The sequence below is a fragment of the Sceloporus occidentalis genome, unplaced genomic scaffold (genome assembly GCF_023333645.1).
Source record: "Sceloporus occidentalis isolate IW3139 unplaced genomic scaffold, rSceOcc1.0.p SCAF_564, whole genome shotgun sequence".
NCBI classification, from domain to species: Eukaryota; Metazoa; Chordata; class Lepidosauria; order Squamata; family Phrynosomatidae; genus Sceloporus; species Sceloporus occidentalis.
Window position 1 is genome coordinate 51384 of NW_028317544.1, and position 27768 is coordinate 79151.

Sequence of the window (27768 nt, forward strand, 5' to 3'; positions counted from 1 at the left end):
CTTTTCTGTTTCAGGACGGGAGGGGGGGTGAGAGACATGGTTTCTCACTCTCCTCTCCGCGATCCCCCTGCACCGATCACACTGGGCGGTCCCGCTGACGTCGGTGGGCGGTCCCGCTGACGGCAGCGGGAAACACCCCCATATAAAGGGGAAAATGGGCTGGGAGTGGGGCGTGTCAAGACCCCGCTCACCCGGCAATCTCCGGGTCAAACCGGCGATGCTGCCTTCTGCTGTCAGTGGGGAGTCCAGGATTTGTCCCTGCCGCTGCAAGAAGGTCAGGACGTACCAGTACGTCCATAGGGGACTGAAGGGGTTAAAAAAAAAATTCTGACTCTCTTGTAATTTTATCCATGACTTCTGGGACAGATAGTAGTGAATCCTTCGTTCTGCAAACTGTCTTTTTCACTATACATTATACAGGGGCCAAGAGGCAGCAGCTGGCAGACAGTCACAGAGACAGCCTGACCATTGGATGTGGCCCCTGGGGACCAGTCTGCTGGTTATAGGGAGTAATAAGAGGGGTATATATGGAGAAATGGGAGAGGTTATAGGGAGGGTTATATGGAGTAATAAGAGGGGTTATAGGGAGGGGTTATAGGAAGGGGTATATGGAGTAATATATGGACCGGAGAAGCTCCCTCCCCCTCCTGTTAATGTTTAATTTATTTCTACTCCTAAACTGGGGCCCCTCACAGCTCTTCATTATCTTTAATTGAATTTTGTGTGAATAACCCCCCCCTGCGGGGCGGCAGCGGCTGAGATAACCAATAACCCCCGTCCAGCTCGGTATTGCCCCACACAGATGCCTCCTAGAGATGGAGTCAGCATTTGGAGTCCTTGTTAAATGAGAATTTATTGTGTATCTCCAGCCTGTCTCCTCCCGGCTGCCACCCCCTGTACCCACAACCCTGTTATCTGTCCAGCTCCAGGGGCAGCAAGTCATAGATCTCTCTTCTCTGAAGTAGTATTAAAATCCACCGCCAGGCAGGTCAGGTACAGTCCCTGAATCCCTCACCCAGTGTTGCAACATGGTATGTGTTACATATGGCGAGGAGTAGTCTGCGCCTGGAATGATATCCCAGCAGATGCAGTCAGGAAACACCTCTGCAGCATGTTTCATATGAAATCTACACGGAGGTAAAGTGCCGGGGCCCCTCTAGTCATCCACATCGATCTCTTCGTCATCTGAGAAGGCGCCTGGCGTGTGCTCCGCGGGGGCGTGTCGGGGAGGCTGGGCGTAAGCTTCACGGGAGGCCCCCGCCAACACCAGCCTCTCCAGGGCCTGGGGCGGCAGCTTGTTCAGGGACTCAACGTCGGCCCTCATTTCCTCCAGGTCCCGCTTCAGCTTGGCCCGGCGGTTCTGGAACCAGGTGATGACCTGCGCGTTGCTGAGTCCCAGCTGCTGCGCCACGTGGTCCCTGTCCGCGGGGGCCAAGTACTTCTGGTACACAAAGCGCTTCTCCAGCTCGTAGATCTGCTGGTTGGTGAAAGCCGTCCGCGACTTACGCCGTTTCCTTGTGCTGTGGCCGTGTCCGCAGGGGCCGAGAGGATCCTGACCTGACAAGGAGAAAAGGAGGACGTGAGAGACCAAACCACTCATGCCGGGAAGCTGTTCCACTTATCCACCACCCTCTCAGTAAAGTAAAAATTCCTTCCATTCCATCTCCAGCTCTGACGCTCTAGTGTTGGTTTCCCAGTCTCTTGTTGTAACTTTTCTCCTCCTTTGGAATCATTTCCCTCCCGTCCTTTATCCCTTTATGTGTTTAAATGTCTCCCATCCCTTCTCTTTCCTGTCTATCACCCTCTCTCCCCCCTCCTCTTCTCTCCCCCTCCTCTTCTCTCCCCCTCCTCTTCTCTCCCCCTCCTCTTCTCTCCCCCTCCTCCACTCTCCTCTCTCCCCAACTCTCTCCCCATCTCTCTTTCTCTTGCCCCCTCCTTTTCTCTCTCTCCTCTCTCCCCCATCTCTCTCTCTCTTGTCTCTCTCTCCTCGCTCCCCCTATTCTCTCTTCTTTCTCTCTTTCCCCATCTCTCTCCAATGTCTCTCTTCTCTCACTCATCTCTCCTCTTTCCCCCTTCCCTCTCTATCCCCCCTACCCATCTCTCGCGTCTCTTTCCCGCCTCTCCTCTCTCACCACCTCTCTTCTCCCCCTCTCTCTCTTTCCCCAATCTGTCTCTCTTCTCCCTCGTCTCTCTTCTCTACCCGTCCCTCTCTCTCCTCTCTCTCATCCCCCCCCCCGTTTCTCTCCCCCAGGGGACACAGGCTGGCAGGGAGGGGCAGGAGCGAACGCAGGGGACACAGGCTGGCTGGCAGGGTGGGGCAGGATGGGGCAGTCGTTACAGTGAGTGACATGGCTGGCAGGGGCTCTGGATGTGTCTTTATTACAGATTTATGTGGATTATGATGTCACAGTTAATATTTCCGGACTCCAAGCCTGTAATGGGAGAGCCTCTCCCCGGAGCCTCCGAATGGAGGGCAGACTCCGTGAGTGAGCCTAATCATGCATACCCCCAGAACATACCCCAGAGCACAGAATCTGCAAATACCCCCAGAACATACCCCAAGGGACAGAACCTGCAAATACCCCCAAGAAAGTATCACCAAATATATTGACAGGGTCCTCTGTAAATATAACTATTTATTTTGGTCAAATCTGTATTGTATGTATATAATGGGTTAAATCTGTATAGTGTGTGTATATATAGTAGGTTAGAGCTGTATGGTAAATATGTATACTTTATATAATGAGTTAGAGCTGTAAAGTAAATATAATGTTTAAAGCTGTATAGTAAAAATATATATAATGAGTAAATCAATATAGTATATATAATGGGTTAGAGCTGTATAGTAAATATAATGGATTAAAGCTGTATAGTAAATATATATAATTAATATATGCATAATGGGTTAAATCTGTATAGTATATACAATGGATTAGCTGTATACTAATATATATATATATATATATATATATATAGTGGTTAAAGTATATATATATATAATTAGATTTAATCTGCATAGTATATATAAAAAGTTAGAGCTGTATAGTGTATATATAAGTGGTTAAAGCTGTATACATAATGGGCCAGTGCTGTACAGTATATATATATGGGTTAAATCTGTATAGTATATACAATGGGTTAGAGCTGTATACTATATATATAGATATATATATATATATAGATTAAATCTGCATATTATATATAAAATGTTAGAGCTGTATAGTATATATAAGTGGTTAAAGCTGTATGTTGTATATATATAATGGGCCAGTGCTGTACAGTATAATATATATAGATATATAGTGTTATTTTATTATTGGTATTTTTTGTTTTTATTATTTATTATTGTTGTTATTATTGCTATTGGTATTATTATATATATGTTGTTTTTATTATTATTGTTGTTGTTGTTCTGAGGTTTGTGTAGAAATTAAAATATAGCAACAAAAAATGAGAATTCAAAAATTTTCCCGACATTTACTTAAGAAATAAAATGTAGGTCTTAGCCCCCCCCCCTTTTCTCTTAGGGTTCCGAATCAAACCGAATCATTCTAAATATTTAGATTATTACAAATTATAACGAACCATCCATAATGACCATAAATCCCCGGTTTTCATGGCCAAAAAACCCTTCGTAAATCTTAAAGAAATAAAATGTAATAAGATAAAGATCAGAATCGAATGTTTTATAAGAAGGGATACAATTCGTTTTTCTCAAACCGATTCCGTGAATGTTGGGGGGGGGGGCATTTCTCAGCAATTTACTAAATCGAATTCATCAACATTATTAATAACAACAATAATAATAACAACAGTAATAGTAATATGAAATAAATAAAAATAATACGCCCCCCCACACACACACGTTCTGATAAATAAAATGCTGATAATAGTAAATCCCGATAAACCGGACCTGATGCGGTATCCCGGATGGAATCGGCTCGCGGCGAATAATTAAAAGAGAGAAGAGAGGGAAGGAGTACGGAAAAGAGGGAAGGAGTAAGACAATGGAGAGAAGAGAGGGAATGAGTAAGAGAAGGAATGGAGGGGGTTAGAGAAAAAAAGGGGTAAAAGAGAAAGTGACATGAGAGAGAAAAAGAAGGGGGTGGATGAGACAGGTAGAGAGAGAGAGAGGAAGAGATAGAACGAGAGAAAGTAGAAGCGAAGGTGAGAGAAAGGATATAGAGGAGTGTAGGAATAAGAGAGGTGATGGGTAGAGAGACAATAAAGAGAGGAAAACATACAGAGAAAGGAGTAAGAGAGAAAGAAAAAGAAAGAAGAGAACAGAGAGGGGGGATAACGGGAAGAAAGAGGAAACAGAGTGATGAAGGGAGGTCGACGTAAAGGGAGAAGGAGAGGAAAAAAAAAACGTGAGAAAGAGAGAGACTGAGAGAGAGAGAGAGAGAGATCACAGAGAAAATAACACAAAGAGGAAGCAAAGGGACGAGAGAGAGAGAGAGTTAAGGAAAGGGAGACAAAGGTGGGGAGAAAGAATGAAGAGAGAGAGAGAGAGAACAGAGTAAGACAGATAGGAGAGATGTATGAGTGACAGCACACCAGTGCATAGGCAGTACCCTCTGTTGGCGGTATACTCGGTGTCTCCTATCTCCTATGTCTCCTATTCCTATCGAATCCTTAAATAAACGGTTTTATTTATTTATAACGAAATTACGGATCCCGACTCCGGTGCATGTTCTATGTTTTATAATAAATAACCCCCGCCGGCGGTGTGCTCCCAGTCAGGCAAGAGTATAAGATGAATATATTATATATATATATATATATATATAATAAATAACCCCCGCCGGCGGTGTGCTCCCAGCCAGGCAAGAGTATAAGATGAATATATTATATATATATATATATATATATATATATATATATATAATAAATAACCCCCGCCGGCGGTGTGCTCCCAGTCAGGCAAGAGTATACGCTGAATATATATATATATATATATATATATATATATATAATAAATAACCCCCCCGCCGGCCGTGTGCTCGGGCTGTACCCCTAAAAACCGTACAGATCAGTTAATGTTGCAGATTCTGTACAATATTAGTTATTAATAATATAATAATTAATACCAATTATAAAGATATTACAATATTTAAAAAAATAAATATCATAAATAATTCGATTGAAATAATAAATCGAATCTTTTTTTGGGGCCAACATAGAAAACAAAACAAAAAAGATTCGCAGAAGCATTTGGAACCTCAGAAGTCTCTTCTTCACTGGGGGCTCCACCGGCACCAGGTATAAGCGATTTATTAAAACAAACAAACGGCATTTTCAGCAAAAAAGCCTGAAATCCGGCAATAAGTGAAAAAAATAATCAGTGATATTATTACTATTATCATTATTATTATTACTGTTATTAGTACTATTATTAATATTGTTGTTATTATCGTTATTATGATTATTGGTATTATTAGTATTGTTATTATTATTATGACTACTGTTATTATTAGTATTATTAATATTGGTATTATTGTTATTATTATTATTATTATTATGATTATTGGTATTATTAGTTATTATTATTATTATTGTTGTTACACCGGAGAAATTATCGAGAGCAAAGTGGTAATATTTTACGAATAATAATAATGACAAGAGTAATAATAATAATATACTTTTGCGAATTATTATTATTATTATATACCCCTTATACTCCACATAATAACCCTTGTACACCGCTGATAATATACCCCCGTATACTGAGCATAATACCCCTATATACCCCTCATATTATACCCCGTATACTGCGCATAATACCCTTGTACACCGCTGATAATATACCCCCGTATACTGCGCATAATACCCCTCATAATGTACCCCCCTATACTGCGCATAATACCCCTGTATACCGCTGATAATATACCCGTATACTGCGCATAATACCCTTGTACACCGCTGATAATATACCCCATATACTGCGCATAATACCCCTGTATACCGCTGATAATATACCCCCGTATACTGCGCATAATACCCCTGTATACCGCTGATAATATACCCCCGTAAACTGCGCATGATACCCCTTTACACCGCTGATGATATAACCCCGTATACTGCCCCAGGAGGGAAAAATCGGCTGATATTTTACCCCAAGCAATAGGACTAGATCTCCTGAACAGAGAGCAGATCCCGCCAGATCCCAGCGGATCCCAGCAAATCCCGGCCATATCAAAAATATAACCCGAACAAATCCCGGCCATATCGATTCTGTAATCCGAACAGATCCCGACCATATCGATACTGTAACCCGAACAGATCTCCGCCATATCAATTCTGTAATCCGAACAGATCCCGACCATATCGATTCTGTAATCCGAACAGATCCCGACCATATCGATTCTGTAACCCGAACAGATTCCGACCATATCGATTCTGTAACCCGAACAGATCCCGACCATATCGATTCTATAACCCGAACAGATCCCGATAGAGCCCAGCGGATTCCCGGCGGGGACCTACCTTCTGCCGCCCGCAGTCCCGTCAGCTCCGGCCCCGGGAAGGTCTTGCTGGCCAGCTGCTCCAGGGCGCACAGAGGGGATGACTGGAGGAGCCCCCCTGGCCGGGCCCCTCCGCCTGGCAGTCTGTGCTGTGAGGGGGGCCCCAGGCAGCTCAGGGGCTTCTTGACGGACGGCTTGCTGAGGATGTCCTCAATGCTGAAAGGTGTGAGGGGCTTCCCGGCCGCTTCCATCTGCCCCGTCCGATCCTTCATGTCCCCTCCACGGCTCCCTTCTGCCCCCCGTCAGGGAGACCCCCGGAGCTGTCCTGCAGGGGGGCAGCAATGGAGGCAAGGCAGCTTTCTGTGTACAAGTGATCCAAGAGGGGACAGTCAGGGGACAGGAGGGGACAGGGAGGGGCCACTCACAGCTCTCCCCAACTTTTGGGGAAGGACCAACACTTACCCTCTGAGATCTAACCCTGAGATCCCTGCTGATACTCGGAGATCGATAACCCCCTACTGAGTGATCCCCGGAGGTCCCAGAACCTCCTACTGAGTGATCCCCGGAGGTCCCAGAACCTCCTACTGAGTGATCCCTGGAGATCCCAGAACCTTCTACCGAGTGATACCCAGAGATCCCAGAACCTCCTACTGAGTGATACCCGGAGATCCCAGAACCTCCCACTGAGTGATACCCGGAGATCCCAAAACCTACTAGCGAGTGATCCCCAGAGATCCCAAAACCTACTACCGAGTGATCCCCGGATATCCCAGAACCTACTACCGAGTGATACCCAGAGATCCCAGAACCTCCTACTGAGTGATACCCGGAGATCCCAAAACCTACTACTGAGTGATACCCGGAGATCCCAAAACCTACTACCGAGTGATCCCCGGAGATCCCAGAACCTACTACCGAGTGATACTCGGAGATCCTAGAGTGATACCCAGAGAACCCAGAACCACTCACTGAGTGATCCCCGGAGATCCCAAAACCTACTACCGAGTGATCCCCGGAGATCCCAGAACCTACTACCGAGTGATACTCGGAGATCCTAGAGTGATACCCAGAGAACCCAGAACCACTCACTGAGTGATACACGGAGATCCCAGAACCTGCCACTGGGTTATACCCGGAGATCCCAGAACCTCCCACTGAGTGATACCTGGAGATCCCAGAACCTACTACTGAGTGATACCCGGAGATCCCAGAACCTCCTACTGAGTGATACCCGGAGATCCCAGAATCTCCTACTGAGTGACACCCGGAGATCCCAGAACCACTCACTGAGTGATACCCGGAGATCCCAGAACCACTCACTGAGTGATACCCGAAGATCCCAGAACCACTCACTGAGTGATACCCAGAGAACCCAGAACCACTCACTGAGTGACACACGGAGATCCCAGAACCTGCCACTGGGTTATACCCGGAGATCCCAGAACCTCCCACTGAGTGATACCCGGAGATCCCAGAACCTACTACTGAGTGATACCCAGAGAACCCAGAACCACTCACTGAGTGACACACGGAGATCCCAGAACCTGCCACTGAGTGACACCCGGAGATCCCAGAACCACTCACTGAGTGATACCCAGAGAACCCAGAACCACTCACTGAGTGACACACGGAGATCCCAGAACCTGCCACTGGGTTATACCCGGAGATCCCAGAACCTCCCACTGAGTGATACCTGGAGATCCCAGAATCTCCTACTGAGTGATACCCGGAGATCCCAGAACCTACTACTGAGTGACACCCGGAGATCCCAGAATCTCCTATTGAGTGATACCCGGAGATCCCAGAACCTCCTACTGAGTGATACCTGGAGATCCCAGAATCTCCTACTGAGTGATACCCGGAGATCCCAGAACCTCCCACTGAATGATACCCGGAGATCCCAGAACCACTCACTGAGTGATACCCGGAGATCCCAGAACCACTCACTGAGTGATACCCGGAGATCCCAGAACCACTCACTGAGTGATACCCGGAGATCCCAGAACCTACTACTGAGTGATACCCGGAGATCCCAGAACCTACTGCTGAGTGATACCCGGAGATCCCACAAACTCTCACTGAGTGATACCCGAAGACTCTGGACATTCTCAGTATATCCCAGACTCTCTCATTGGGTGTTGCCCTGGAGATCTTAGAACCTCTGGTCGATGGTCATGCTCACTTCGCCCACTGTACCCATGGCTGGGTAAGATATTTAGGGCCCTGTATAATGAAAATGGTTAAAGGTATAATTATAAAGATTTGGTGGTACTAATCCGGGGTGAATCTGGTTTTATGGTTGTGTCCCCCATGTCTGTATCCCTCCTTCTGAAAACCTTCACATCCCCTCCCTGCATCCCCTCTCAAACACCTTCTCCCTATCTACCCCCATATCACCCCCTCTATCCCCTGTATCCCTCTCTCACTCTCCCTCCTCATATCCCTCCTCTCCTGCAGTCTGTCCCCTCTATCCCCTATGTTACCCCAAAGCCCAAGCAGGTTTCTATCTGTCTGGGTATGTTTGCCCCCCTTATGGACAGACATAACTCTCTCCCATGACTCGGGGGGGGGGGGGGGGTGGAATAGAAGGGGCAATTAATCACTCACCTGTAGAGCGATATGAAGTATACACAGGCCAGGCGCAGCATCTCACACAGACACTTTACGCTAACTGAAGGGGAAGGAATGAACCCTGCGTTACACTCAGCGAGTGGAGGAAGACAACGGCCACGGACCACCAGAGCCCCTTCTGGGGTAATTGCAATGAAATTAACCTGCGATAAAACATCTGGAGCCGGGGTAGATAAACAAGGTTTTAATGGGGCAGTTATTGAAGGCCGGGCGTGTGACTGTCAGGTTAATCTGTTGCACTTTATCTGCCATCATCCCCCACGACCTCCATGATCCCAGAGTCTCCTCATTCCCACGTTTCTCACCCTCCTGCCCCAAGCTCCGCACCAGCAAACGCTCCCATTTTTCTTCCACTCCCTCCTGTCTCTCACACGGCCCATATTAATCAGCAATAGCTTTTCTTTCCTAAAGTCATCTCTCCCGCTTCTCCTCTCCCGCTTCTCCTCTCCCGCTTCTCCTCTCCAGCTTCTCCTCCCCGCTTCTCCTCTCCCGCTTCTGCTTTTCCACTTCTGCTCTTCCGCTTCTCCTCTCCCGCTTCTGCTCTTCTGCTTCTGCTCTCCCTCTTCTGCTCTCCCTCTTCTCCTCTCCCTCTTCTGCTCTTCCGCTTCTCCTCTCCCTCTTTTCCTCTCCCGCTTCTGCTCTCCCGCTTCTCCTCTCCCTCTTCTGCTCTTCCGCTTCTCCTCTCCCTCTTCTCCTCTCCCTCTTCTGCTCTTCCGCTTCTCCTCTCCCTCTTCTCCTCTCCCTCTTTTCCTCTCCCGCTTCTGCTCTCCCGCTTCTCCTCTCCTGCTTCTGCTCTCATGCTTCTCCTCTCCCTCTTCTCCTGCAATACTGCACTTTTACTGCAGTTTTTTTTTTATATTGCAAACCTACAGTTGTAATTCAATGTGCTGCAGCTTTATTGCATTTGTACTTCCGTACAAAAATAACTGCAGTACAACTACAGTACAGTGAAGTCCAAATGCAGTAAAAGTGCAGTATTGCAGTTTTTTCATGTCCAAAAAACTGCAGTATTACTTCAGAAAAACTGCAGTATTTTTTTTGTAAGGGCTGCTTCTCCTCTCCCACTTCACCTTAGCAATCTCTTATTCCACCCCACCAGCTCATTCTATCCTGAAGGGGAGGTAAATAACAATAAGGAGTCAACTCATGATGTCTTTAACCCAGCGGGATTCTTCCAAACCTGGGGCCGCCCCTCATGCGGTTTGGTTGAGGAGGCCTCTTCGACACTATTGTTTCATTCAGTGACTTAATGTCATCCCAGAGGGTCATTCAGTGCTGTGATGTCATCTGAGGAGGCCATTTCCTGCCATGATGTCATTTCAGGTGCCCATTCCCTGCAATAATGTCATCTCAGGGGCTTATTTCCTACCATGATGTCATTTCAGGGGCCATTCCCTGCTATGATGTCATCTCGGGGGAGGGGCATTCCCTGCTATTCCATGTCGTAATGCCATTCCATCCCGTTTTTGGCTTGGGTACCCCACTGGTGTAATATCCAGTATATAGGATGAGTATATGGAATGGGGTATCGTTCCTGGGTGGTATGAAATAGGAAAGAGGTGCAGAGGATAATTGCCCGTTCCTGCGCACTCTCGAATAATCTCGTCTGTCTCTTTCATTCTCAGTATCATTTATGTGAAGTCTCTCTGAACACCCCGCTCCACCCCCCCTTCCGCAGATCCAGGGCAAATAGAGCATTCAGACCACCCCATCCTCACCCGACCCGCAACCTGGAGCATACAGGTTCTGAAACACCCAGATTTATGGCCTCCTTTGTAAATGGACGTAAAGTGCATGGCCGGCTGGCAGTGATTAGAGGAAGTGGATTCAGTTACATGCTATAAAATCCGTGTACAAATAGCCGCACCATCCAGGCCCCTCATAAACGCAAAGGGGCCCATTTAGACTTAAACTAATCCATGTGTGCTTCAGGTGAGTGGATAGTCTGTCTGTCTGTCTGTCTACCTATCCTCCACAGTACATGGCCAAAAGTATTGGGACACTCCATCGGGATGAACTGGAATGGAGATTGTGAGCCGAGCGTCTCATCCAAAGTATTTCATCCCCCGCTGGACCCCCCCCATCGCCCGCTGGACCCCTCGTCACTCGCTGGACCCCCTGTCACCCGCTGGACCCCCGTCACCCGCTGGACCCCGTCAACCGCTGGACCCCCTGTCACTCGCTGGACCCCCCGTCACCCGCTGGACCCCGTCACCCGCTGGATCCCACGTCACCCGCTGGACCCCCTGTCACCCCTAGAACCCCCCGTCACCCGCTGGACCCCCCCCCCCCGTCACCCGCTGGACACCTCCCGTCACCCGCTGGACACCTCCCGTCACCTGCTGGACCCCCCCGTCACCCGCTGGATCCCATGTCACCCGCTGGACACCCCACATCACCCGCTGGACCCCCCGTCACTCACTGGACCCCCTGTCACCCCTAGAACCCCCCGTCACTCGCTGGACCCCCTGTCACCCGCTGGACACCTCCCGTCACCCGCTGGACCCCCCCGTCACCCACTGGGGCGCAATGTGGTTGGTAGATCCATAGCGGCAGACAATACCAAAGAATCACAAGCAAGAAAGGAAGAATCAGAGCCCAGTGTGGCCCCCAGGGACCCCGACGCATTCAACCCAGGGGCCACTGATTACACTTAGCGTGTCTCGTGCTATCGGTGTGTTTCTGGATGTCACACGTGTGTTTGGGGATCAGCGCTCTAAAGCCTCCTGGTAAATGCCTCCCTCACACGTCACGTCTGTCTAATATCCGTGGTCCCGGCAGTTACATGCTGCTCTCAGAGACAGACGGGATGCTCAGGGGCCCCAGCGCTGCCACGCACAGCGAGCCACGGGTATTATCCCCGGCTTCCTATACTAATGGTCACGCTGAGCCCACCTCGATCCCACCGTCACGGAGACCAATAACACGGATGTCGCTCCCGTGTTCACGCATGTTAATGCCTGTCTGGTGCGTGTCCAATGCGCAGGGAACGGGAGACCACCTGGTCCTGTTTTCTCAGGGGAGATAGTGTGGCGTAGAGCATCAGCCATGTGTAGGGGTTGGGGGGCATTCTATATAGTGCTTAATGCCCCCTGGCAGGACCTTGTATTTGTGTCTGTGCAAGGGAGGGGCAAATGGGGTATTCTGGGTAATAGGAGGGGGTATAGTGAGGGGTATTAGGGGTAATAGGAAGGGGTATAGTGAGGGGTATTAGGGGTAATAGGAAGGGGTATAGTGAGGGGTATTCTGGGTAATAGGAGGGGGTATAGTGAGGGGTATTCTGGGTAATAGGAGGGGGTATAGTGAGGGGTATTAGGGGTAATAGGAAGGGGTATAGTGAGGGGTATTAGGGGTAATAGGAAGAGGTATAGTGAGGGGTATTCTGGGTAATAGGAGGGGGTATAGTGAGGGGTATTAGGGGTAATAGGAGGGGGTATAGTGAGGGGTATTAGGGGTATAGTGAGGGGTATTCTGGGTAATAGGAGGGGGTATAGTGAGGGGTATTAGGGGTAATAGGAAGGGGTATAGTGAGGGGTATTAGGGGTAATAGGAAGGGGTATAGTGAGGGGTATTCTGGGTAATAGGAGGGGGTATAGTGAGGGGTATTAGGGGTAATAGGAGGGGGTATGGGGTTATATTGTTATTGGATGTCATGCTCTTCCACCATCTCCATGCTTTATGCAGCACACAAGGGGTTAAATATTTTGGGGCTAACAGTTAAAGCCCCTCTGTCACCACCTCCCCTCCCCCGCACCACAAAGCGTTACCTGGAAGATAAATGTCTGATTGGCTGGGAATCTGAGAAGCAGCGAGACAGGGAGAGAAAAATGCCGTCTGTGCCCCCAGAACAACCCCGCCCGCCCACAGAGCTGACACTCTACTCCTAGGAAGACTATCCCACAGAGCTGACATTCTACTCCCGGGAAAACTAACCCACAGAGCTGACATTCTACTCCCGGGATAACCCGCCCACAGAGCTAACATTCTACTCCCGGGAAAACTAACCCACAGAGCTGACACTCTACTTCCGGGAAAACCAACCCACAGAGCTGACACTCTACTCCCGGGAAAACTATCCCAAAGAGCTGACACTCCACTCCCGGGATAACCCACCCACAGAGCTGACACTCTACCCAAGGGATTACTATTCCACAGAGCTGACACTCTACTCCCGGGATAACCTGCCCACAGAGCTGACACTCCACTCCCGGGATAACCCACCCACAGAGCTGACACCGTACTCCAGGGATTACTATCCCACAGATCTGACACTCCACTCCCGGGATAACCCCGCCCACAGAGCTGACACTCTACTCCCGGGAAAACTATCCCAAAGAGCTGACACTCCACTCCCGGGATAACCCACCCACAGAGCTGACACTCTACTCAAGGGATTACTATTCCACAGAGATGACACTCCACTCCCGGGATAACCCCGCCCACAGAGCTGACACTCTACTCCCGGGAAAACTATCCCACAGAGCTGACACTCCACTCCCGGGATAACCCACCCACAGAGCTGACACTCTACTCCAGGGATTACTATCCCACAGAGCTGACACTCCACTCCCAGGATAACCCGCTCACAGAGCTGAAACTCTACTCCCGGGATAACTCGCCCACAGAGCTGACACTCTACTCCCGGGATAACTCGCCCACAGAGCTGACACTCAATTCCTGGGGTGAGCAGTGTCTGATGGTTTAGCGCTGACAGAGCTCACAGTCTGATCCCCGTCCTCCGGGGGCTTTGGGGTAATTAATAAAGATCTATTTCAGGGTCTCGGGGAGATTAATGAGGGGTCTGTGACCAATTAGCAGCAAGAAGGGGGGGGTGACGGCCCCCAGCACGATCTGCACCTCTAGGACTAGACAGTGAGGCGGGAGCCAGGGGCACATCAGAGGACACACAGCTATCTGCCCCGCGCGCACACAGCTATCTGTGCATATATACAACTTTCTGCCCCATACACGCATCTGTAGCTTCCCGCTCTATGAGCAACCTCTCTTGGGAGCGGATGCTGTTCAGACTACTTCTAAAAATATCTGGCCAGGAAAGTCTCCGTCCTGCCCCCTCCTTGCATCCTGCGTCTGCATCATAGAGTTAACACTTACCTGCCTAGAGGCCGCTCACAGGGGCAGAAGTATAAGGCATGGAGTTCTGTTCATGCGCTGCCCCAGCCGGGCTTCTGCCAGTATACGCTCTGCACCAGGGGCTGGTACCAAACAGCCTGTATACCATCCAGACGGGGGCCGGTGCTGAACAGCCTGTACACCCTGCGCACCGGGGGCCGGTGCTGAACGGCCTGTACACCCTGCGCACCGGGGGCCGGTACCAAACAGCCAGTATTCCATCCAGACGGGGGGGCCGGTGCTGAACGGCCTGTACACCCTGCGCACCGGGGGCCGGTACCAAACAGCCAGTATTCCATCCAGACGGGGGGGCGGTGCTGAACGGCCTGTACACCCTGCGCACCGGGGGCCGGTACCAAACAGCCTGTATACCATCCAGACGGGGGGCCGGTGCTGAACGGCCTGTACACCCTGCGCACCGGGGGCCGGTACCAAACAGCCTGTATACCATCCAGACGGGGGGCCGGTGCTGAGCGGCTTGTACACCCTGCGCACCGGGGGCCGGTACCAAACAGCCTGTATACCATCCAGACGGGGGGCCGGTGCTGAACGGCCTGTACACCCTGCGCACCGGGGGCCGGTACCAAACAGCCTGTATAGCGTCCAGACAGGGGGGGCCTGAACCAAACAGCCTGTATAGTATCTACACTGTGGACCAGTATAAAATAGCCTGTAAAACAGCCTGTACCTCCTCTGCACCGGGGGCCGGTACCAAACAGCCTGTGCACTGTCTACACCAGGGAGCGGTATCATTCAGACTGTATACCCTTTTCACTGGGGGCCGGAACCAAACAGCCTGTATACAGTTGGTGGTACAGCATAACTCCTATTAATATATAGTGATCCAGACATGGATGGTGGTACAGCATAACTCCCATCATTATATAGCAAGCAGGCTGATGGTGGTAGAGCATAACTCCTACCGTTATATTCTGAGTGAAGCAATGATGATGGTACAGCATAATAACCGTCTCTCATCATCAATCATCATCATCACTGTTTTTGTTGGTATTTTGTTGCTTTTCACTCTTACTAATACTCCAATAATTCCCTTCTCTTTTCCTTTTTACTCTTCTTCCTCTTTCATCTCTTAACCCTTTCTTTGTTTTTCTTTTTCTCCTTCACACATCCATACCTATACCAACACACCCCACACCCATCATATCTAACCACCATCACACCTCATTCCAATCACACACCATTACACCTAGCCACCACACAACATACCTCACTCCTGTCACACGCAGCCATCATGCCAATTTTACCCAGCTATGACATATTACACCTCACTGCCATCAAAATCCAGCCATCATAACGCTCAGCCAGGCTTATAACACCCAGCCAACCCAGACACCCCCTTTGTCTTTAGCACAGGTAGGACCCGCAGCAGCTGGAGCGGGGGGGGGGGGGGGCAGACCAGAGGGAGCAGGTATTGGCCCGATTGTTATCTGCTGATATGTAAAACCATAGAACTCACACGGCTCTATACATGTATATATGTTTTAAGTGTGTGCCTGTCAGTGTCGGGATTTCATTGTCTTCTTTTTTGTGACTTTTCTCATGATTTCATTATAATCAGCGCTGGGGAAATCCTGTTATCGTTTCTAATCCTTTCTGCTGCATTTTGGGGAAACGCAAACTTTCGGCTCGAACCCAAACATCACGTTTAGAACACGGTCTGCGGTTACTTACTAGAAACAAACATCAGCCTTCAGTGGACGTATCCGAACACGTATCTGGGTTCCGTCATATATGTTGGAATTATGCGACCACATATCTGGGTCCTGTCATGTATGTGAACACATATCTGGGTGCTGTGATGTATGTCAGATGTATGTGAACACGTATCTGAGTTCCGTAATGTATGTGAACATGTATCTGGGTCCTGCAATGTATGCGAACACGTATCTGAGTTCTGTGATGTATGTTGGATGTATGTAAACACGTATCTGGGTTCCGTGATGTATGTTGGATGTATAAGTATCTGTTTGGGGCCCCCGGGGGTAGTGGGGAGGGGGGACAGATCTGTTCTCTGTATCCCACGTCCTCCAGCAAGGTGATGAGAGACGGATAAAAGGAATGAATGAGACCCCCTCCCCCATCGGCACCTATCACCCCCCCCCAACACAGCCAAGTGCAGGGGGCAACTTAACCCCTTGAACGGAGGGACAGAAAACCTGTATGCACAATACACAGTACGACCCCGGGGATTACCCCCAGCCTTCAGGCAAATGGGGCAATTTGACTATAATACAATGGACTTCAGAGGGAACAGTTTAATGCCCCCGATGCATAACGAAGGGCAACAATTTATACCCCCTTGCTCAGCGTCCCTCTAAAAACTACACAAGAGACCACAATGCCATCCCTCCATCCTTTCCTCTCCCCCTGCCGCATTACCTGCCCCACCCCTCAGCCTGGGCACCCCACACCAGCACCTCCTTCCCACATTACCGGCCCCTCCGCCTGAGCATCTGCCCAATCCTCACACCCGCCCCTCCGCCTGGGCATCTGCCCAATCCTCACACCCATCCTCCCCTAGTTTGCCCCATGCAGCATTACCTACCCCTCTTCCCTTGAAGCCAACAATTAACAGCCCAAACCCCACTATTACCTAACAAGAGCACAGCTCAGCTCCCCCTATCCCCCCCCAACCTTACTACGTTCCATTAACCCTCCGCAGGCTCATTCCTAATTGGCCTCCCACAATTATCAGAGCCTGTCCAAACTGCCCTTTCAACAACTGCCCCTGGATATACAGGGTATCCATTTTTTTTTTTATTATTTTTCTTTTTTTATTATAAAACTTGGCAATATCTGGTTTCATTTGAAAAATAAGAATCCACAGAAAGCAGCAGCAGGAGGGGCCCCGGGGGCCACGCAGCAGAATCCGGAGTCATTTGATTTATACTGGTAATCACCATGTGGATCGGCACCCGCGGCTGGAGAAGGGCAGCGCCGGTCCTGCAGCGGGCCCAGTTCATTCTGTACATTATATACACGGGAGACGACGGCACGTCCCGCGCATGCGCCGTCACCTCCTCTTCTCCTTCACGCTGTACGATAAGACGAGGGGAGCCGGCTGAAAGACAACATAACCAAGGCATGAATCCGAGCCGGGCACAGGCCCCTGGGGTCATAGCAACCACTGCATACAGAGGGACTCACCTTCCCATACCAGCGCGTCAGCCACAGCTGCTTCATGGTCATGTGATCCGGTAAAGCCTCATTTTCAAACATAAGCTGAACCTGCGCAAGAAGACAACGTGTCACTATGGCACCAGGCCGCGGACACTGAAGCCGCGTCACTACGGAGACAGGGGGGCTGACACGCCGCGTTACTACCGCAAACGGCGAGGTGGCCAGGCAGACACACGTTTCGTTGCTACGGAGGCAGGGGGCGGCCAGGTAGACACACACCCACGCTGCGTTGCTACGGAGGCAGGGGGCAGACACACCCACGCTACATTACTACGGGGACAAGGAGCAGGCACACCCACGCTACGTTACTACGGGGACAGGGAGCAGGCACACCCACGCTACGTTACTACAGAGACAGGGAGCAGACATGCAGACCCACACATCCCGTTACTACGGAGACACGCGCAGATACACAGACCAAAGACACACCGGGCAAGACTTACATGTATAGGGGGAACGCTGAGCTGGTGACAGAGAACCCGTCTGAGGTGGCGGATCTCAGCGCGCACGGAACATCTGATGTATTTATGCTGCAAAATGGGAGAGGGGCAATAAATACACACAAGGAAACCAGTAAATCGCGCAGGCCTCGCAACCTCAGCCTCACCTGCAGGATAAAGCGCTTCTTGTCCTTCCCCGAACTGCAAAGAAGAAAGAAACATTAACGGGGTCAACCCCCCCTGTAATTACCCCACTTCAGCTATACAACCACCCCCTCCCCCACTGCCAGCACCCCCCGATCCCCCTTCCACCCGCCAGCGCCCCAGGTTTCTCACCTAAGCTTTTCCAGACACAGGCAGACCTGCTCATCGTTTCTGTAGTAGTGCGAGGTGCTCTGAGACACATCCAGAGAAAGAGACAGTCGCGAGACATCGGCCACTGGATCTACAAGAAAGGAGACCGAGTGAAACGTCCGGCCCGCACCCAGTCGCTGCAGAAACACAGCATTTAGACTTAGTCGCCACGGGATAAGCGTGTGTCCAGGGCCGGGATAACCCGCCCACAGAGCTGACACTCTACTCCAGGGATTACTATCCCACAGAGCTGACACTCCACTCCCGGGATTACTATCCCACAGAGCTGACACTCCACTCCCTGGATAACTTGCCCACAGAGCTGACACTCAATGCCTGGGGTAAGCAGTGTCTGATGGTTTAGCGCTGACAGAGCGGATCCCTGTAATACCAACACACCTCACACCCATCATAGCTAACCACCATCACACCTCACACCAATCACACACCATTACACCTAGCCACCACACAACATACCTCACGCGTATCACACGCAGCCATCAGGCCGATTTTACCCAGCTATAATATATTACACCTCACTGCCATCAAAATTCAGCCATCACAATTCTCAGCCAGGCTTATAACACCCAGCCAACCCAGACACCCCCTTTGTCTTTAGTACAGGTAGGACCCGCAGCAGCTGGGGGGGGGGGGAGATCAGAGGGAGCAGGTGTTAGAAAAATGCTTATGTTATCATAAATATTATTGCTGACAAAGACAGTAGAAAATGTCTAGTCTATGATGTGTCACGAGTTGCGCCAACATATCTACTAAGAGGCGTAACCTGCTTAAAAAGTAACCAATCAGAATGATGCATGCTATTAGAAGCAGATAAGAAGTATAAGAAGTTATATAAACCATGTAATCCAAATATGTAATTAGGCAACGCTTCGACTTTTGTGTGTTGTGTGCCTTGTCTCGATTATGCGCATGATCTAAATAAAGGAAAAAACTTTTTCTGGGGAGAATTCGACCATTAATTCAAACAACAACAGCAGGTATTGGCCTGATTGTTACAGATGATTGGTATCTGCTGATCTGGGTTCCGTGATTTATGTTGGATGTATGCGAACACCTATCTGGGTTCTGTGATGTATGTTGGATGTAGGTGAACACCTATCTGGGTTCCGTGATGTATGTTGGATGTATGTGAACACATATCTGGGTCCCATGATGTATGTGAACACATATCTGGGTCCCATGATGTATGTGAACACATATCTGGGTCCCATGATGTATGTGAACACATATCTGGGTCCCATGATGTATGTGAACACATATCTGGGTTCCGTGATGTATGTTGGATGTATCCGGGCACATATCTGGGTTCCGTGATGTATGTTGGATGTATCCGGACACATATCTGGGTTCCGTGATGTATGTTGGATGTATCCGGACACATATCTGGGTTCCGTGATGTATGTGGACACATATCTGGGTTCCGTGATGTATGTTGGATGTATCCGAACACATATCTGGGTTCCATGATGTATGTTGGATGTAGCCGAACACACATCTGGGGTCCGTGATGTATGTTGGATGTATCCGAACACATATCTGGGGTCCGTGATGTATGTTGGATGTATGTGAACACATATCTGGGTTCCGTGATGTATGTTGGATGTATCCGAACACATATCTGGGTTCCGTGATGTATGTTGGATGTATGTGAACACATATCTGGGTTCCTCCAGGGCCAGCTGGCCAGACACCTTCGGAGGCGCTCACCTTCCACGGCACTCGGCTGAACGACTCGCTCTAAACCGCGGGACTGATAGAAGTCTCGTATCCGACTGTCCTCATCTGAAGCGAGTAAGCGGAACAGACGTCAGACACACATACACAGGACCGCATGCACAGCTCCACACGCGTGGGCTACTCACTCTCCTGCAGCCCTGGCACCAGCTTGTACACGATGTCCTGCATGACGCGGTCCAGCTTCAGGTTCAGCAGTGGCTGCGTCTCGTGGATCTTGATGTTGCAGAGAGGACAGTACTTGCTGGTCTGCAAATACTTCACTATACAGCTCTTACAGACTGCGAGAGAGAGAGCGAGAGAGAGGCGGCGGGGGGTCAGCGAGAGACGGACAGACAGGCAGCCGGCAAGTGAGCGAGAGACGGACAGACAGGCAGCCGGCAAGTGAGCGAGAGACGGACAGACAGGCAGCCGGCAAGTGAGCGAGAGACGGACAGACAGGCAGCCGGCAAGTGAGCGAGAGACGGACAGACAGGCAGCCGGCAAGTGAGCGAGAGACGGACAGACAGGCAGCCGGCAAGTGAGCGAAAGACGGACAGGCAGGCGGGGGGGGTCAGCGAGAGACAGACAGGCAGGCGGGGGGGGTCAGCGAGAGACAGACAGGCAGGCGGGGGGGGTCAGCGAGAGACAGACAGACAGGCGGGGGGGTCAGCGAGAGACAGACAGACAGGCGGGGGGGGTCAGCGAGAGACAGACAGACAGGCGGGGGGGTCAGCGAGAGACAGACAGACAGGCGGGGGGGGTCAGCGAGAGTGACAGGCGGGGGGGGTCAGCGAGAGTGACAGGCGGGGGGGGTCAGCGAGAGTGACAGGCGGGGGGGGTCAGCGAGAGTGACAGGCGGGGGGGGTCAGCGAGAGTGACAGGCGGGGGGGGTCAGCGAGAGTGACAGGCGGGGGGGGTCAGCGAGAGTGACAGGCGGGGGGGGTCAGCGAGAGTGACAGGCGGGGGGGGTCAGCGAGAGTGACAGGCGGGGGGGGTCAGCGAGAGTGACAGGCGGGGGGGGGTCAGCGAGAGTGACAGGCGGGGGGGGTCAGCGAGAGTGACAGGCGGGGGGGGTCAGCGAGAGTGACAGGCGGGGGGGGTCAGCGAGAGTGACAGGCGGGGGGGGGTCAGCGAGAGTGACAGGCGGGGGGGGTCAGCGAGAGTGACAGGCGGGGGGGGTCAGCGAGAGTGACAGGCGGGGGGGGTCAGCGAGAGTGACAGGCGGGGGGGGTCAGCGAGAGTGACAGGCGGGGGGGGTCAGCGAGAGTGACAGGCGGGGGGGGTCAGCGAGAGTGACAGGCGGGGGGGGTCAGCGAGAGTGACAGGCGGGGGGGGGTCAGCGAGAGTGACAGGCGGGGGGGGGTCAGCGAGAGTGACAGGCGGGGGGGGGTCAGCGAGAGTGACAGGCGGGGGGGGTCAGCGAGAGTGACAGGCGGGGGGGGGTCAGCGAGAGTGACAGGCGGGGGGGGTCAGCGAGAGTGACAGGCGGGGGGGGGTCAGCGAGAGTGACAGGCGGGGGGGGTCAGCGAGAGTGACAGGCGGGGGGGGGGTCAGCGAGAGTGACAGGCGGGGGGGGGTCAGCGAGAGTGACAGGCGGGGGGGGGTCAGCGAGAGTGACAGGCGGGGGGGGGTCAGCGAGAGTGACAGGCGGGGGGGGGTCAGCGAGAGTGACAGGCGGGGGGGGGTCAGCGAGAGTGACAGGCGGGGGGGGGTCAGCGAGAGTGACAGGCGGGGGGGGGTCAGCGAGAGTGACAGGCGGGGGGGGTCAGCGAGAGTGACAGGCGGGGGGGGTCAGCGAGAGTGACAGGCGGGGGGGGGTCAGCGAGAGTGACAGGCGGGGGGGGGTCAGCGAGAGTGACAGGCGGGGGGGGTCAGCGAGAGTGACAGGCGGGGGGGGTCAGCGAGAGTGACAGGCGGGGGGGGTCAGCGAGAGTGACAGGCGGGGGGGGTCAGCGAGAGTGACAGGCGGGGGGGGTCAGCGAGAGTGACAGGCGGGGGGGGGTCAGCGAGAGTGACAGGCGGGGGGGGGTCAGCGAGAGTGACAGGCGGGGGGGGTCAGCGAGAGTGACAGGCGGGGGGGGGTCAGCGAGAGTGACAGGCGGGGGGGGGTCAGCGAGAGTGACAGGCGGGGGGGGGTCAGCGAGAGTGACAGGCGGGGGGGGGTCAGCGAGAGTGACAGGCGGGGGGGGTCAGCGAGAGTGACAGGCGGGGGGGGTCAGCGAGAGTGACAGGCGGGGGGGGTCAGCGAGAGTGACAGGCGGGGGGGGTCAGCGAGAGTGACAGGCGGGGGGGGTCAGCGAGAGTGACAGGCGGGGGGGGTCAGCGAGAGTGACAGGCGGGGGGGGGTCAGCGAGAGTGACAGGCGGGGGGGGGTCAGCGAGAGTGACAGGCGGGGGGGGGGTCAGCGAGAGTGACAGGCGGGGGGGGGTCAGCGAGAGTGACAGGCGGGGGGGGTCAGCGAGAGTGACAGGCGGGGGGGGTCAGCGAGAGTGACAGGCGGGGGGGGTCAGCGAGAGTGACAGGCGGGGGGGGTCAGCGAGAGTGACAGGAGGGGGGGGTCAGCGAGAGTGACAGGCGGGGGGGGTCAGCGAGAGTGACAGGCGGGGGGGGTCAGCGAGAGTGACAGGCGGGGGGGGTCAGCGAGAGTGACAGGCGGGGGGGGTCAGCGAGAGTGACAGGCGGGGGGGGTCAGCGAGAGTGACAGGCGGGGGGGGTCAGCGAGAGTGACAGGCGGGGGGGGTCAGCGAGAGTGACAGGCGGGGGGGGTCAGCGAGAGTGACAGGCGGGGGGGGTCAGCGAGAGTGACAGGCGGGGGGGGTCAGCGAGAGTGACAGGCGGGGGGGGTCAGCGAGAGTGACAGGCGGGGGGGGTCAGCGAGAGTGACAGGCGGGGGGGGTCAGCGAGAGTGACAGGCGGGGGGGGGTCAGCGAGAGTGACAGGCGGGGGGGGGTCAGCGAGAGTGACAGGCGGGGGGGGGTCAGCGAGAGTGACAGGCGGGGGGGGTCAGCGAGAGTGACAGGCGGGGGGGGTCAGCGAGAGTGACAGGCGGGGGGGGTCAGCGAGAGTGACAGGCGGGGGGGGGTCAGCGAGAGTGACAGGCGGGGGGGGTCAGCGAGAGTGACAGGCGGGGGGGGTCAGCGAGAGTGACAGGCGGGGGGGGGTCAGCGAGAGTGACAGGCGGGGGGGGTCAGCGAGAGTGACAGGCGGGGGGGGTCAGCGAGAGTGACAGGCGGGGGGGGTCAGCGAGAGTGACAGGGGGGGGGTCAGCGAGAGTGACAGGCGGGGGGGTCAGCGAGAGTGACAGGCGGGGGGGTCAGCGAGAGTGACAGGCGGGGGGGTCAGCGAGAGTGACAGGCGGGGTGGGTCAGCGAGAGTGACAGGCGGGGTGGGTCAGCGAGAGTGACAGGCGGGGTGGGTCAGCGAGAGTGACAGGCGGGGGGGTCAGCGAGAGTGACAGGCGGGGGGGGTCAGCGAGAGTGACAGGCGGGGGGGTCAGCGAGAGTGACAGGCGGGGGGGGTCAGCGAGAGAGACAGGCGGGGGGGGTCAGCGAGAGAGACAGGCGGGGGGGGTCAGCGAGAGAGACAGGCGGGGGGGGTCAGCGAGAGAGACAGGCGGGGGGTCAGCGAGAGACAGACAGGCGAGAGACAGACAGGCGGGGGGGGGTCAGCGAGAGAGACAGGCGGGGGGGGTCAGCGAGAGACAGACAGGCGGCGGCGGGGGGGTGTCAGCGAGAGACAGACGGGCGGCGGCGGGGGGGTGTCAGCGAGAGACAGACGGGCGGCGGCGGGGGGGTGTCAGCGAGAGACAGACGGGCGGCGGCGGGGGGGGTGTCAGCGAGAGACAGACGGGCGGCGGCGGGGGGGTGTCAGCGAGAGACAGACGGGCGGCGGCGGGGGGGTGTCAGCGAGAGACAGACGGGCGGCGGCGGGGGGGTGTCAGCGAGAGACAGACGGGCGGCGGCGGGGGGTGTCAGCGAGAGACAGACGGGCGGCGGCGGGGGGGTGTCAGCGAGAGACAGACGGGCGGCGGCGGCGGGGGTCAGCGAGAGACAGACGGGCGGCGGCGGCGGGGGTCAGCGAGAGACAGTCGGGCGGCGGCGGCGGGGGTCAGCAAGAGACAGGTAGGTGGGTAGGTGGCAGTGGGGGGGGTCAGCGACAGACAGGCGGGGGGTCAGCGAGAGACAGACGGGCGGCGGGGGGTCAGCGAGAGACAGACGGGCGGCGGGGGGTCAGCGAGAGACAGACGGGCGGCGGGGGGTCAGCGAGAGACAGACGGGCGGCGGGGGGTCAGCGAGAGACAGACGGGCGGCGGGGGGTCAGCGAGAGACAGACGGGCGGCGGGGGGTCAGCGAGAGACAGACGGGCGGCGGGGGGTCAGCGAGAGACAGACGGGCGGCGGGGGGTCAGCGAGAGACAGACGGGCGGCGGGGGGTCAGCGAGAGACAGACGGGCGGCGGCGGGGGGGTGTCAGCGAGAGACAGACAGGCGGCGGCGGGGGGGTGTCAGCGAGAGACAGACAGGCGGCGGCGGGGGTCAGCGAGAGACAGCCGGGCGGCGGCGGGGGTCAGCAAGAGACAGGTAGGTGGGTAGGTGGCAGTGGGGGGGGTCAGCGAGAGACAGACGGGCGGCGGGGGGTCAGCGAGAGACAGACGGGCGGCGGGGGGTCAGCGAGAGACAGACGGGCGGCGGGGGGTCAGCGAGAGACAGACGGGCGGCGGGGGGTCAGCGAGAGACAGACGGGCGGCGGCAGGGGGTCAGCGAGAGACAGACGGACAGATGGGCGGCAGGGGCGGGGGGTCAGCGAGAGACAGCCGGACAGAGGCGGGGGTCAGCGAGAGACAACCGGACAGGCGGGCGGCGGCGGGGGTCAGCGAGAGACAGCCGGACAGAGGCGGGGGTCAGCGAGAGACAGACGGACAGATGGGGGGGGGGTCAGCGAGAGACAGACAGGTAGGTGGGTAGGCGACAGGTGGCGGGCTGTCAGCGACAGACAGGTGGCGGGCTGTCAGCGACAGACAGGTGGCGGGCTGTCAGCGACAGACAGGTGGCGGGCTGTCAGCGACAGACAGGTGGCGGGCTGTCAGCGACAGACAGGTGGCGGGCTGTCAGCGACAGACAGGTGGCGGGCTGTCAGCGACAGACAGGTGGCGGGCTGTCAGCGACAGACAGGTGGCGGGCTGTCAGCGACAGACGGACAGACAGACAGACAGACAGGCGGCGGGGGGGGGGGTCAGCGAGCGAGACGGACAGACCCGGGAATGAGGGGCTCACACAGGGGCCGGGGAGCTGTGCGATTGCGTGGGCTGGGCTTGCATAAAACACACGGGTTAGCGTGTAACCCATAACCACAAGGGTACGTGGGACTGCATGGCTCAGACAAAGATGGTGGGGGAGGGGGGGGTTAGCAGCGCGGGGAGGGGTGTGGCACTGCGGGGGTGGGGCATGGCATGCATTAACTCACACGTGTGCAGACATTCCGTGATAGTCGTGGCATCGATGAAGTAGCCGGCACACAGGTAACACACGATGTGCTCGTTCAGCTCCTTGATCTTCACCTTCACCGCCTCCTGCCGGTCAGAGGGGAGTCATTAAGAGACATGGAAGCACCGGCGCAGCACCGGGGGGCCAGCGCCACACATGCACGCAGTCAGCCACAGGCAATAATAAGCCCAGGGGGTGATAATATATATCAGCTGTAATACCCTGTTACCATGGCAGCCAACATATCACAAATAAAGTCGCTCAGCACCCCAGCGAGGTATATTTAATTCAGCAACACGGCCACCTTTCGGGGCAACTGGCCCATTTTATCTAAACACGTGCCACAAGGTACCAGACATCTAGATGTGGACACGTGTTTCTTTACATGTGACGGGGGACGTGCCATTTGTCATTTTGTGTTTAATTCCACAAATTATGGAGCGTACAATTATTTGTACATACGTGTTCTATATGTGCACGTGAATGTATACCATACATCACATTTATTTATAAAGCGCCGGCAGATTCCGCAGCACTGTTACAGTCAGAAGAACAATTTCACATACAACAACGCATACAATACTAACACATACAATAACAAACCGGTGCAAAGGAGAAGAGGGCCCTGCTCCCGGGAGCTTACAATCTAGTCAGTGGTTGACTCAACATTCCCCAGTCTCCATACTGTGATTGGCACCATGCGCATTTATCTCAACATTCCCCAGTCTCCATACTGTGATTGGCACCATGCTCATATATCTCAACATTCCCCAGTCTCCATACTGTGATTGGCACCATGCTCATATATCACAATATTACCCAGTCTCCATACAATGATTGGCACCATGCTCATACACATCAAAATACCCGGGTCTCCATGCTGGGACTGGCACCGTGTCCGTACAGATCCGTATAGCCCAGTCCTCATTTTGAGGTTGGCACCGTCCGTGCACATACCGCAGTACCAGAGCCTCCATCCCAGGAAAGGCAGTGTGGGGCCACCTCATAGCTGGCTTGATGGCAGCCCCATCAGCCCCTCCCCCGTGAGCCCGCGCTCTCTCACCTCATTCCTGAGCGGGTCCATCTTGTACACGGACTGCAGCTGGTTCCGAAGCCGCATAGCAATCACCATCGGCCCCTGAGTCGCCATTTTGCCGGGATATAAACGGACTTCCGGTAGAGGAAGGCCTCTTGCGTCACCACAAGTTTCCGACTTGGAGGCGGGTTCTCTGGGGCACACGCCAGCGCGTCACCCGAGTCCTAAACACCAGAGATAGAAGTCGCCCTTCTGGCGTAAGTTGCGATATATAAACAACAACACACTTTGTACAACACTGCAGCGTATGATGGCGATATATAAATAATAACACACATTGTACAGCACTGCAGAGTATGATGGTGATATATAAATAATAATAACACACATTGTACAGCGCTGCGGAGTATGACGGCGATATATAAATAATAATAACACATTGTACAGCGCTGCAGGGTATGACTGCGATATATAAATAATAACACACATTGTACAGCGCTGAGGGGTATGACGGCGATATATAATAATAATAACATTGTACAGCGCTGCGGACTATGACGACGATATATAAATAATAATAACACGCATTGTACAGTGCTGCGGGGTATGACGGTGATATATAAATAATAATAACACACATTGTACAGCACTGAAGAGTATGATGGCGATATATAAATAATAATAACACACATTGTACAGCGCTGCGGAGTATGACGGCGATATATATATAATAATAACACACATTGTACAGCGCTGCGGAGTATGACGGTGATATATAAATAATAATAATAATACACATTGTACAGCGCTGCAGAGTATGACGGCGATATATAAATAATAATAACACACATTGTACAGCGCTGCGGAGTATGACGGGGATATATAAATAATAATAACACACATTGTACAGCGCTGCGGAGTATGACGGCGATATATAAATAATAATAATAACACACATTGTACAACGCTGCGGAGTATGACGGCGATATATAAATAATAATATACATTGTACAGCGCTGCGGGGTATGACCGCGATATATAAATAATAACACTTACAGCGCTGCGGAGTATGACGGCGATATATAAATAATAATAACACACATGTACAGCGCTGCGGAGTATGACAGCGATATATAAATAATAATAACACACATTGTACAGCGCTGTGGAGTATGACGGCGATATATAAATAATAATAACACATTGTACAGCGCTGCGGAGTATGACGCCGATATATAAATAATAATAACACACATTGTACAGCGCTGCGGAGTATGACGGCGATATATAAATC

At 53.4% G+C, this 27768-nt stretch overlaps 2 protein-coding genes across 2 annotated transcripts; both read right to left on the reverse strand.

The window, feature by feature from the left end:
- Positions 1–1156: 1156 nt before the first annotated feature.
- On the reverse strand, positions 1157–6736 carry LOC149271110 (transcription factor LBX2-like). Its single transcript, XM_089507617.1, has 2 exons — positions 6487–6736; positions 1157–1557 (listed from the first exon to the last, which is right to left on the reverse strand). Exons 1-2 carry the CDS (start codon positions 6734–6736, stop codon positions 1157–1159), a joined length of 651 nt encoding a protein of 216 aa, XP_089363743.1.
- A 10523-nt stretch (positions 6737–17259) lies between these two features.
- Positions 17260–26588, reverse strand: LOC149271111 (polycomb group RING finger protein 1). The gene is made up of 9 exons (XM_089507620.1): positions 26502–26588; positions 25419–25524; positions 20104–20256; positions 19949–20023; positions 18203–18311; positions 18034–18067; positions 17870–17956; positions 17394–17474; positions 17260–17307 (listed from the first exon to the last, which is right to left on the reverse strand). The coding sequence occupies exons 1-9, from the start codon at positions 26586–26588 to the stop codon at positions 17260–17262; spliced, it is 780 nt and encodes a 259-aa protein (XP_089363746.1).
- Between the last annotated feature and the right edge of the window lie 1180 nt (positions 26589–27768).